The sequence below is a fragment of the Trachurus japonicus genome, chromosome 8 (genome assembly GCF_045865225.1).
Source record: "Trachurus japonicus isolate A0001 chromosome 8, Traja_1.0".
Classification (NCBI taxonomy): domain Eukaryota; kingdom Metazoa; phylum Chordata; class Actinopteri; order Carangiformes; family Carangidae; genus Trachurus; species Trachurus japonicus.
The window spans coordinates 7,896,282-7,908,625 of NC_140914.1; the positions used below are offsets into that span (position 1 = coordinate 7,896,282).

Here is a 12,344-nt window from a genome sequence, read left to right on the forward strand (position 1 = left end):
GCTTTTGATTTAAATTTCTTTGGGGACAAAGTCACATGACCACACCCCCAGTTTCGAGGGTGTGTGGTCATGTGACTCAAGTCTCGGGGGTGTGGTAATGTGACTTTGTCCCCAAAGAAATTTAAATTTAATACCAAAGTCACATTAGTTGCATTAGTCTCAGTCAGAACTGAAGAAGCCTCTTGGATGAGCGGTGAAACGTCTTCAAACAAGAGAAGAAGTCCAGTTGCTTTTTTACTACAACTCCACAAGAATAAGATGACCTGGATGACTGAGAACCTTCACGGACATTGATGTCAATTATATGACACATAAAGAAGGTCATTTTACCATCTGCTGATTTGTTCGGTTTGACTGCCAAACATCGTAATAAAGGATCTTTGTACTCATTAAATGATCAATTTAATAACTCTGAATTAGTCCTCTGCAATTTATTTTATAAAGGCATTGTGTTATCATTCCTCTCATCAAATTCTCAAGACAATATTACTTCACAAACACATTGTTATGTTGTTTTGACTGACTGTGGAACCGGTAAAATAAACAGCTTGTAGAATATGCTACAAAGCCATGACTCATTTTATCAACCAAAGCACCAGACAAAAATAAATGAATAATTGTGTTTAATTTCCATAGAGAAAATATTTGCCAATCAGAAATTGAAACAATTTTATATGGCAATGTCATGTTATACCATATATTCATACACAAGTATTTCATATTTGCTGTAAACACATATCATCCTATACTGTATGTGCTCATCATGCCATTGTGTGGGGCTAAAAGCAGCAACTACAAGCTGTGTTTAGGAATTAAATAAAAATTACATACCTCAACATAGGCTACTCTCTCAAGTTGGACAGCAGATATTTGTAGATGGAGTTTTGTCATGATAAAGCATCAGGCCATGACTGGGCTCGGTGGAAGTGTAACAGTTGGCAGATTATCTTTTCCTCCTAATTTCCTCCTCCTCCTATTTTTTCCTGTATCACATTTTTAAAGAATGAAAAATAGAGATAGGCTACTTGAGGAATATCCTATAATACCATACTTAAGTGCTGTGACTATGCGACTATGTCAGGGCAAAAAGAGAAAACGTACAGTAAATACTCACAGCAATAGTGTTTCCAGGTGGGACACTACCTAGACTGTAGTGATTAACTTGAGTGAGTCGGACAAACTTGTTGAGCTTTCTCCCAACTCCAAGCCGTCAATAACCGCGAAGGCCGAATTTGCGCTGTGTCATAAGCAAGCTGCCATTAGCCTGCTGCTAGCACAGACCGCTACAACCACAACCCTAGCTACTGTTACCGAGCAACCATTCCCTTGAGGCGAAAAACGTTCTGCTCTCTGTTAGTGTTGTTTGCTCTCATTTTCGGTTTACAATGAATATGGGAAGAGATAGGGCCATGAAGGATCCACCTGTTAGGGTGCTTAGCCACGTCCCAACTCAAGTTCCAGGTCTACAAAGGTCTAGTTTACGAGGTTTTTTGCTGGGGGAGCATACATCAGTCCGACTGCCCAAAAGTCAGACGGTTCATTTCTCCGACTACCCATTCTACAGTGTTAAAGCAGAAGTAAGCGATCCGGTCGTTTTGGCTAATGCTGCGTTCCAGGCAGGCTTTTGAAACCGTAAATTACAGCTTCAAGTAACGACTTACGACTTTGTAGCGTTCCAGGCAACCCACTCGTGTTTTTCCGACCTGCTTTACCTGTGAAAGTGCACTATAACGGCCACTGGTAACTTCCGACCCGTGAACTCGTACCAGATCGAACTGGTACGACTTAACAGGTCGGAAAAACACGAGTTACGGGCTGCCTTGAACGCACCATAACGTCTTGTCAGCCGATGGAGTTAGCAGCCCCCGCCCTCGTCATGGATCTATTGGTCCTCGTCCCTGCACACGCAGCCCTTCATACCGTTCTCTCTCCTCATTGGATAAAACTTGTAGGATACAAGAAAAGTTTTCTCCTCCGCTCAGAGCAGAGTGACTGACAGACCCGTGTTTCAGTCCAAACACTCTATGTAAGTGATTGCTGTCGGAAGATATAACTATTTAAGACTTAGGCTATATTAACACAAAAATATCGCTTACTTCTGCTTTAAGGTTAGGTTTAGGGTAGTCGGAGAAGTGGGAGGTCGGACTAATGGACGCAAAAATAAAGAAATGTATGGTCGGAGAAATGGGTAGTCGGACAGACGTCATGCGCCCTTTTTGCTGTCGGTCACAATCAGACAGTGGCCGCCATTCACAAAGCGCGGGTCCCGTACCTAACTAAGCAACTTGAGAACAGAACTTTTTTTCACAACAACTTGAACCGTTAGCTGTTGAAATGAGCCAAAACACAGTACTTAGCATTGAATCAGGTGCGCGATAGGGCACGGAGGATCCACCTGTTGGAGGTTGTAGGCCAGGACACGAAAGGAGGACATTTTTGTCGACTGCTACTACTAGTCATCCCTGTACAATCAGAGCTCAAACTCACCTTCAGACAGCTTTGTTGTTGTTGCTACTTCACAGAATGTTGGTTACTTTCAAGTGTCCCCTGGAAACACCTGCATTGTGATAATTTCAGCATACATTATTGATGTTATTCTCAATTCAGCTCTTATGTTTCAGTTTAGTTAACGTACCAGTTCTATGTTTTGCTTGTAAAATCTTTTTACATACAGTCTGATCTGGACCAGTTGGTAGCTGTGGCTATCTGTTGTGGATTAAAAATGTCATTAGCCTATATCTAAATAGGAGTGTTGTGTAATTATGTAAGTTAATATACCATATAATAGAAATGCAAACATCTCTAACAGCTGAATAATATCATCAACATTGAACCACCACACTGCTCTGTTATACCTGCAGAGAGAAATAATAAAACAAATCAATGGGTCAAAATAAAAACATTGAAAGCTTTGCGATGATCAGCAGATCCACCTGGATCGCTTTATTTTTTTTTTCTTTTACATCACCATTTTCATTATCATCATCATTATTGTTTATTTTCCCAGATGATATTTTCAATTTGTATTACTATCACTTTAATCATGGAAATCTGATAAATCATTGCACAATTTGTTCTCAAAATGTACACATACAGTAGCATATTTGAATGACCATTTTCAATGTTTCATATTTACTTTTAAAACTAGTTCAAATGAAGTCAAGAAGGAACGGAACATGTACATACATTTATCCAATACATACCTAAAGAAAATAAATAGTTATCGTAAAAAATAAAAAATACAACTGAAAAAAATACACACATTTTACAAATTGATCCCCAGGCTCCCACCCCTGTAGGTTTATCATACAGATATATATTTTTTTAACGACACCTCATATCACCTTCACCACCAAAAAAATGTTTTTAGGTCATTGTCGTTTGTTTGACATGCATCGTAAACACAGAGGCTAAAGGTTTTGTTTCCTGGGCTTCCTCGGGCTCGCCCCTCTCTTCCTGCCTCTCTCTGATCTCACCCCCCAGAGAGCTCTTGGTTTCTGTTATGGCTTGTGTGTGCAGTAAAATGACCAGTTTCTGTCCATCCTGTTGTTGTTGTTGTTTTGTTTTTTTCCCCCTCCTCCCTTTGAGACGCTGTTTTGTCTCTCTGTTGCCTCTCCCATCACCAGGATTACCCAAGACCCTGAGCTGATGATTACAGGTCATAAACCGCAGAGTGACATTATGGAGGGCTACTGAGGAATTCAAGCTTGAGTCAGGCTTCAATAACACATCTTTCTCAATATCATTAAAATGTAACAATCATTTTCCAGTAAGACATTCTTTACAAAGGGCTTTGTAAGGTAATTGGTACTTGTGTGTTATAGGCCACTAATGAGCTACTGTACTGTGAAAGTTTTCGAGCCAGTTTATGACAGATGCCACCTGCGTTATCTCTAATGACTTTGTGATGCTATATTAGAGGGCAAATCTTAGGATATAATCTTAGGGTATAACTTGAGTTAAGGTCAGCAGATCATAAAGATTGTTATAAATCATCCTCAGGAGACAATGAATACCTCAACCAAATTTCAGGGCAATCCATCGAATGGTTGTTTAGGTATTTCAGGCTAAAACTAGAGCTTATGTGTTGCAGATTTGAAAAGGAACAGTCAAAACTGAAATCAGAACAATTTAGTTTCAGTCGTAACAGGTTCATCCTCACCTTTTTGTCCCTAGCATGGACCACACTCCCAAAACAAAGGCGCCTTACATTTCCAACAATGCAACTCAAAAGCCCTCAGTCTCCTAAAGGCACATGTATTTCTAAGCCAATGCCTCTAAGCTCTGTTGAACATCTGAAGTTTGAGCTCGATGACTTCACTGTAACATCATGAAAGTCAATTAATCAAAGTAACAACCCGCAGAGCCACAGACAGCAGCATCAGTAGGCTTCATGTCACATACTGTCCCTTTAACATGTAAAGATCCCATGAACCCTTTGTAAAGAACGCCTTTTTAGAACGTGGCACTAACACCAACTTTATGGATTACCTGCCATCAACGACAACACAGAATCATTGAACACAATGCCCCTGTGGCCTCGCTCCACCCTGTCCCATCCAACCTCCGAGCCTTTGATCTCCACAATGGGCTCCCTTCAAAAGAAATTACTCAGCCTATCGGTTTTCAAGGTGCCCAATAGACAAAGCTCGAGGAGGGTCTCTGTGATGTGGTTGGAGATAAATGGTGGTCTGAATTCGGACACGTTTTACGACACCGCTCCGACCAGTTGGGGACACTTAGACCCTCGAACAATAGAGCCACCATGGCCGACACTGGACACCAGCCGCCTTACAAGTAGAAAGGAGAACACCGGTGTTGTTTAGAGTTGTGGTACATTTATGTCCATTTTACCCCCCCCCCTCCCTCGACCCCCCACGCCCCCAATGGTTTTACAGTTTAAACATCCTCCTAGTCCTCATTAAAAAACACCTGTTGTTGAGCAGACGTTGTAAGGCGACACCTTTAGTTGTTTTTGTACTGTAAAGAGAATAAATGGCAGCAAGTGACTTCCTCTTAATGTAGGAAAATAAGCCCTGATATTGCCAACTCTGCCGACTGTGTGCAGCCACAGAGAGAGAGAGGGGTGGGGTGGGATTGGGGGGTAGAGGTGTGGGGGGGGGTGGTCTGCACGCCTGGCACGAACATAACCAACACCGTCGTTGTCCTTTTTTAACCCCGAACACAGGGAGAAAGAGAGAGAGAGAGAGCAAAGACAGAGTGACAGGAAGAGAGAGAGACAGAGAGAGAAAACAGCTGATCCCATTCAACCTTCCTGGTCTGGTCGGAAAATACATTCATACATTCTTCATGTCATTTTCCCCTTTTATTCCTTTTGTTTCTGTTATTGCAGAATGGTCAGACCGATTATTTATTTTTAAAAGTTAAATGGTTATATTCATTGCTTCTTTCTCCGTGGATGAGCGAGAGGGTCCTCTAGTCCCCAATCCAGTCAGCGCCCTGAGGAGAGACACAGCGTTATTCCCACGTCACTGCGTCCGTGGCCTTAATTCAACTCCGCCTTAAATCCCCCGGCCGACCAACCCCACCACTTAAAGACCTTAGGCGAACTGCTAAAATCCCAGGCTCAAACCAATCCACTTGCAACAAACAAATGCATAAAACAACAATGTTCGAAACAAATGTGCGAGGCAGATGTGCGAGGCATCTCAGGAGCTCGGAGAAACTTGGAGAACCCCCCCCCCCACACACACACACACACACACACATAAACACAAACACAAACGAAAGACGAAACAGGGTTCAACGGTTTAATTAACAGGCAGTTCTCACCTCAGCCCCTCAACAGGAGTACGTCCTCACTGAGGCAGATTCACCCCGGGCACCAGAGTTGGCTGCGATGGAGACAGGGAGACACAGATGGGGTCATTAACGTAGCTGCAATCCCTTAAACACCACTGACCTTCCACAGGCATTCTTATTAAGACGTGGAATGAGGGATAATAGTCTTCCTCTGCACTTTGAAGCGTCTGTTCCTTGTTATTGCCAGTCGCTCTGCTAAAGGAAACTGAAAATTCCTCCGCCAAACTAATGGCAGAGTAGCATGAAAGCAGCCAACTGCTCCATGCATGTGACTCTGGGAGCTTTTACATTTTGCAGAATGGCTTATATAACGGCGGCGGCTGCATGCATGGTGGCTTGCAGACAAATGTTTCTGTTCAAGGCTCATTTCCACGAAATCAAGATGTAAACACATGCCTCATTTATTATCACATCCACAGAAATGGTTGCACCTCATCGGGGTCGGTCCTGTGTAACCTGGCTACGACGGGCTTTTTGTCACGGCTCCTCATGTGAAACTCGGTGCAGGCAGCGGGTAACAGGTTTTTTTTTTTTTCCACACATCGTCTAAATTTAGACGAACTCGCCCGAGGAGTCGAGCGAACGCGAACATGAGAGCGGAGCAGCAGCCAAGAGGCCAGAGGTCAGACTCACCATCACTCTGAACCTTTCTCAGGGTAACGGAGGGCGTGGAGATGGCTGAGGCACGGAAGTTAGCAGGCAGGGTCTCGGCAGAGTCAGAGGTCACGCCCCGGAGATCCTTCTCCCTAAACATCTTCCTCCAGGAGGGCGAGCGGGTGAACGTCTTAGTCCCATCCTGTCAAGACAAGACAAGACGCCACGTGTGAAAACATGAGAACATCACATTAAAGGAATAATTCACCAAAAAATGAAATTCACCTTCATGCTGATGAATACTCCGGAGAAGTTTTTTTATTCCCCAAAGTGCATCTGGAGACCCGGGAGGCCAGTTCGTAGTTCAACGAAATCCTTATATGACAGTCAGTAGCACCTGACACAAAAACGTCCCTAAAACTACACAAAAACCCTGAAATATTCCTCCATACTGCTCGTCTGCTGCAATCCAAGTGTCCTGAAGGGATATAGTCCAGAGTTTACTCGACACAACGTCATTTAGGACATTTTTACAGCCTAAACAGTCCTGTGTTGAATTTGCCTGGTGCACGCTCTCGCGTTCACGTGACGCACGCGGACGTGACTGGTCTTGCCTAAATGACGTCGTTTCGAGTAAACTCCGGACTATATCCCTTGTAGCGGACGAGGAGTGTGGAGGAATATTAAATGGTTTTTGTGTAGTTTTTTGGACGTTTTTGTGTTGGGCCCTATTTTTCTCATATAAAGTTTTCGTTGGACTACGAACCGGCCTCCCAGGTCTCCAGATGCACTTTGAGGAATAAAAAACTACTCTGGAGTATTCATCAGCATAAGGGTGAGTTAATAACGACTGAATTTCATTTTTTGGTGAACTATTCCTTTAATCCTTTTTTTTTTAAATTCAAATTTCTGCAGGCTGATCTGTATGCCTACCTCATCAGGTCGTCTCTCGGTCCCCATGGAGATGAGGGAGTTGTACTCCTGCTCCAGGAGCTGTCTGGCCTGCAGGAGAGAGAGAGAGAGAGGGAGAGGGAGGTGAAGCACGAGATGAATCTGTGATGCAGACGTTCATTAGCTCATGTGTGAACGTCGTCCATGCAGCTGTAACTCCGAAGGACCAGATGAGGAATTTTTTTAGGCCGTTATTACAGACGGCAGTAGGGAGGTGACAGGAAATGATAGAGGAGGATGTGCAGTAATAAGGAGCTTCGACACTTGAGTCATGGAGGGTGTGCAGACTGTTAAGATTAATAATTTTGGACATATATCATACAAAGTCTTATCTGAACGCTGATTGATTAAAAGCAAAAACCTGCAATCGACATAATTAATGCCACACCACATAAAAGCCATTCTTTCTGTTTGAAATAATAATCGGCCCAGTCAGTTCCGTCAATATAATAAAAATCAAATGCTTTTAATGAGAAAGTCATTCGTGGTGTCCTACTAGTTTGTAATTGTGAGCTTCACTGTGCAGAGATGAGAGGGTTTATGATGTGTATGTTTTTGATATTACAACCACTTTGAGGGAAACTATGGACGATGAGGAAGTGAAAACCTGAGCACAGAGTTTGTAACAAAGTAGGTGACGACTTGTGTCCAGCGGTTAAAACTTCTCAGGCGACAAATATGTGCATAGGAATGGATTTTTTTGGATTTTCCATTAAGACAAAAGGAGAACATGTGCTTCTAAGAATATTTAATGAGATAATTTAACTATTTTGTGGGAAAAGAGTTGACAGGGCTGAGTCTTTTTATGTTTTTAAGTCTAACTGAAGTCACATTTGGTCTTTTCTGTAGTTTAAAATGAGTCTCTGTGTGTTTTAAATTCATAGTAATAAGTTTTGTATCATAAATAGGAAAAATGTCTTGTGAAATGCTCATTTTGGTCTGTTTTCTATCAAGCCATCCCTCATGTTTGTGATGAGGATGATGATACCTGGTTCACTAGAGCGTATGAGAGAAAAAATAAACAAACTTCACTCTGTAGCTGCGTCACAGACACGCGTGTTGTTTGTGGTTTGGAAACCAGCGTCTAAATGTTTAACATTTGCAGATGCGTTCATGTGCTGTTTCCTGTTCTGCAGCTGAGCAATAAGATACAACACGATGATGATGAAGTCACTGAGGTCGCAAAGTGCATGCAAAGTTTTTACTGGCTGTTCAAGTGAGTGGACGTCGTCTGAATGGTATAAAACTATAAATTCAGGGGGTGCTATCATGGGAACAGAAAATACTAGATATGGATTTCTCTGGTTTCTCAAAGAAGTCCTAAAACCCAGCATCTCCCTGCTGTGTGACAATGGTGCTAACCACTGCAGCACTGTGTCCAAATTGAAAAAAGGATGTTATAAAAACTTCATGGGATACTTCACTAAAAATCGATAATTCACCAATTTTCTACTCACTGTCATGCCAAGGAAGGGTTTGGAGAACTTTCAGAGTCATCAAAACGCTTTAGGAGTTCCAGGGGGGGTCCGACTGGTGACGGGTTTTCATATAATGGCAGCGGATAGAGTTCACTTTTGAATCGTCCAAAACACACACTATGAAACATCCAGATACCTCCATACTGCTCGTCTGTACTGACCCAAGTGTCCTGAAGCCGCCACATGAAAAAGTTGTTCAGAAAAAATTAATTTGATCTCTGTTTTTATCCTTGTTGTAGCAGTCGCTCCCAGTGGCTGTTGATGTTTGTGCACATGTGCGAGATTTGCTGTGAGATGTTCGTTGGTCGTTGTAAACCATTGGATGTTTGATGTAAACACGGAAGAACATCTCGCAGCAAATCTCACACAGCCACTGGGAGCTACTGCTACAACAAGGATAAAAACAGAGATCAAGTTAATTGTTTCCAAACAACTTTTTCATGTGGCGGCTTCAGGACACTTGGGTCAGTACAGACGAGCAGTATGGAGGTATCTGGATGTTTCATAGTGTGTGTTTTGGACGATTCAAAAGTGAACTCTATCCGCCGCCATTATATGAAAATCCGTTGCCAGCCGGACCCCCCCTGGAACTCCTAAAGCGTTTTGATGACTCTGAAAGTTCTCCAAAGCCTTCCTTGGCATGACGACCTTCTCGTCAACCTGTTCGTTACCTGTGTGTTCTGATTGGGGATCTGCAGCAGCAGGGCCAGGTCGGTGTAGTCGAAGGTGTCGTCTAGAGCCAGCAGCGCCCCGTGGACGCCGCTCTCACGGAGGTTGTCGGCGTACTCCTTCAGGCCGATCGTCTGCACCCAGCACATCACTCGCTCGTTGGACCACACCATCACATCTGGGAGGAGGAGGAGGGAGGAGGAGGACAGAGTGAATGAAGGGAGAGTAGAGTAGAGGAGAGGAGGCATCCATCTGCAAACAGCCGGCCGTCTGCTCGCTGTTTTTATAAGACGGATCGGGTTTCTTATTCTTATTCCGGTCACTTCCTGAAGTTCAGGCCGGATGAGACAGGCTGCTTATTAATGGTCTCTTCAGAGCGGCTCACATTACCTGATATTTGTGAATTGTTCCTGCTCAGCTGATTTATTTTCTGGACGCGCTCGGCTTGCAGGTCAGGCCCGATCACCAGACCGAACCCAAAAAACCTACAAATTTCCTCCCTTGGGAAATTCTTCTGTCAGGGAGAAACGAGCCAAGATGAACTGACTGTAAACGTACAACATGTGTCTCCTGAGGCGCAGCGGTGAGAGAGCAAAAGATTGGGTTTTGTCTAATGACTGAGCGTGTTGACATTTATGTAATCATTACCGGCTAAATTACACTAGAAAGTTGTGGTTTATAATCTCGTCTAAGTGGAGGAGGGGGGAGGGGGGGTTCAGCATCCAAAGGGTGGTCCGAACAAACATCCCTCTGGGAATTGTGGGAGACCGAAGAAATCAAAGCAAACTTCTTGTTTTGTTCGCCATCATTAAGTTTATGGGAATTTTCCCTCAAAAAGAAATCTGTTTGAGTTAGACAAATTCATTTTATAGCCTGTAGCCGATGAAAAGAAGGTAAATGATTTTTATAGTTTCACAGGGAAGAAGAAATGCATTTTCTCTTCTCAGTGTCACGTCAGCGAGCTTTTAAAAGATCCGACTGAAAAGTTAAAAGTAATTAAATAAATGTTTCTGCTGTTCCTGGCATTAGCATACAAATATTATAATAATAACAGCAGCAGTCGTTTGGCTTGAAGCAGGTAGGTGTGTTGCTGGTGTTGTGTTTGCCAAGTTACATTTCAGAGTTTTCTAAAGGTGCCACACAGTATAAAAGTAGCTGTGCATTATAAAGCAACTCTAGGTTTTATATTAAAGAGGTATTAAGCAGGATTTTCCCGTGGCTATGCTACATTTTTACCTTAATTTAAAAACTCTGGAGTAATTGTGATGGTTAACTACATGACTTGTAACTTGTTACGAGTGAGAACGGAGGCTCTCTGCCTTCACCTGGCGTCTCACGGCTGAAAACCAACTTGGCAACAACAGTGTAGCTAGTACTCGGCCGCCGCCCCGGTGTCCCAGCTCTCGTCTCTGCAGCACCGCGACACAAACGCACTCCGTAACCCGTAATCTTTTGTTTATGACACTTCAGACTACACAAATATACACGTCACAACATCGTCCTAATGTTATCCACCGCTCCATGTATTGATTTTTCGCCGGCTTCGTTGTAAACAAATGCACATGGCCGTGATGAGGGTTAGCAAAACAGTGGAAAAGCGACCGGAAGAGTTCCTCTTTAATACTGTAAAAGCATGAAAGCCTCAGTCCACAGGGAACTGCACACAGCCTGTATTCAGAAACTGAGCCTTAAAACCAGCCGCTAGGACTTCCTGTCACTTTGTGATGTCACAACAAAGCTGTCTCCTGTGCTCACCATCTCATTTCATTTCTCTGAGTGTTTTATTCGGAAATTTGCTCTATTTTTTTATTGGATCACTTTAGAAAACAGTCAGCCAATCAGAAGAGACAGACAGAGTCTCCTCTCTTCTGATTGGCTGACACTGACCTCTTGTCAGCTACTAGAGCTCTAGAGAGACGCTGAGAGAGGAGATTGACAAACTACTCCGACATGGTTCATGTACATCTTATCATGGATCAACATTTCAAATAAAACACAGAAGAAGAGTAAAATATGAGACTTTTAAAACTTCACGTGTTTTTACTGATCGAATCATGATGGAAAACTCACCGGAGTCTGCACCGGACTCAAGTTATTCACACAAGCTTGACGAATTATACACAGTTTGAAAAGCTCCATGTCTCCTGATTCTATCTGTGCGAAGCGTTTTAGGATCCATGTTACACAGCAACAGCTGTCGGGGCAGAACTGGGTCAGACGTGTCTATGGCTCCACAGTGGAGGATCTGCTACAGGGTGTTCGCTTTTTAATGCTAAAAACATTTCTGCCATGTTTTTGGTCTATTATTATCATTATCATGGTCTCAATGATTTATTATGAAAAGTATATCACTGCTGCAACAGAATGTTTGGTGTCTTAAATGTACATACGTATAATATTACGCACAAATTGATAAAAAATAACAGACAAATGACTGAAGTGAGAGAGAAATGACAGGTTAATAATAATAATACTCGTGTAAATAATTAACCTGACCGAGGTATGCTTTGAAAAAGACAATAGTGGAGCATGAATGGGAGAATTAGTTCGTTGGACGGTGTCAGAAACGCGTTCAATACCCACATCTGGGGCTTGAATGACGAGATAATGGCAGAGTGGGGAAAAACAAGGAGCTCACCTTTGTTCTGGTGGACGGCGTCCTCTCTCCTCCTCTCCAGCTCTTTGCGATCGTAATTCAGTCGCTTCAGGCACATGATGCCATAATGCAAACTGACCCTGGGAGAGGTGAAAGAGCCAGAGGGGGCGAAGGGTTAACTGAGGGCGTGTTTCCACTCTCACCTGCACTCAGAGAGCATTAACACAATCCCA

The 12,344-nt window shown here is 43.1% G+C and overlaps 2 protein-coding genes across 3 annotated transcripts in view; both read right to left on the reverse strand.

Moving 5' to 3' along the window:
• Positions 1 to 958, reverse strand: part of slc1a9 (solute carrier family 1 member 9) — a 45,777-nt gene extending 44,819 nt beyond the window's left edge. Inside the window, exon 1 of one of the 2 annotated variants that reach the window (XM_085783539.1) lies at positions 832 to 958. The gene's annotated coding sequence lies outside the window, so the exon portion shown is untranslated. The remainder of the gene's footprint in view (positions 1 to 831) is intronic. The other variant, XM_085783541.1, reaches the window with a different exon arrangement.
• Positions 959 to 5,310: 4,352 nt separating this feature from the next.
• ppfia3 (PTPRF interacting protein alpha 3) overlaps positions 5,311 to 12,344 on the reverse strand; it is a 40,824-nt gene continuing 33,790 nt past the window's right edge. The window contains exons 25-30 of the mRNA XM_085783552.1: positions 12,154 to 12,251; positions 9,518 to 9,693; positions 7,351 to 7,419; positions 6,457 to 6,619; positions 5,794 to 5,855; positions 5,311 to 5,460 (exon numbers count right to left, since the gene is read on the reverse strand). Coding sequence (XP_085639678.1) covers positions 5,803 to 5,855; positions 6,457 to 6,619; positions 7,351 to 7,419; positions 9,518 to 9,693; positions 12,154 to 12,251 — 559 coding nt within the window. The 3' untranslated portion in view covers positions 5,311 to 5,460; positions 5,794 to 5,802. The remainder of the gene's footprint in view (positions 5,461 to 5,793; positions 5,856 to 6,456; positions 6,620 to 7,350; positions 7,420 to 9,517; positions 9,694 to 12,153; positions 12,252 to 12,344) is intronic.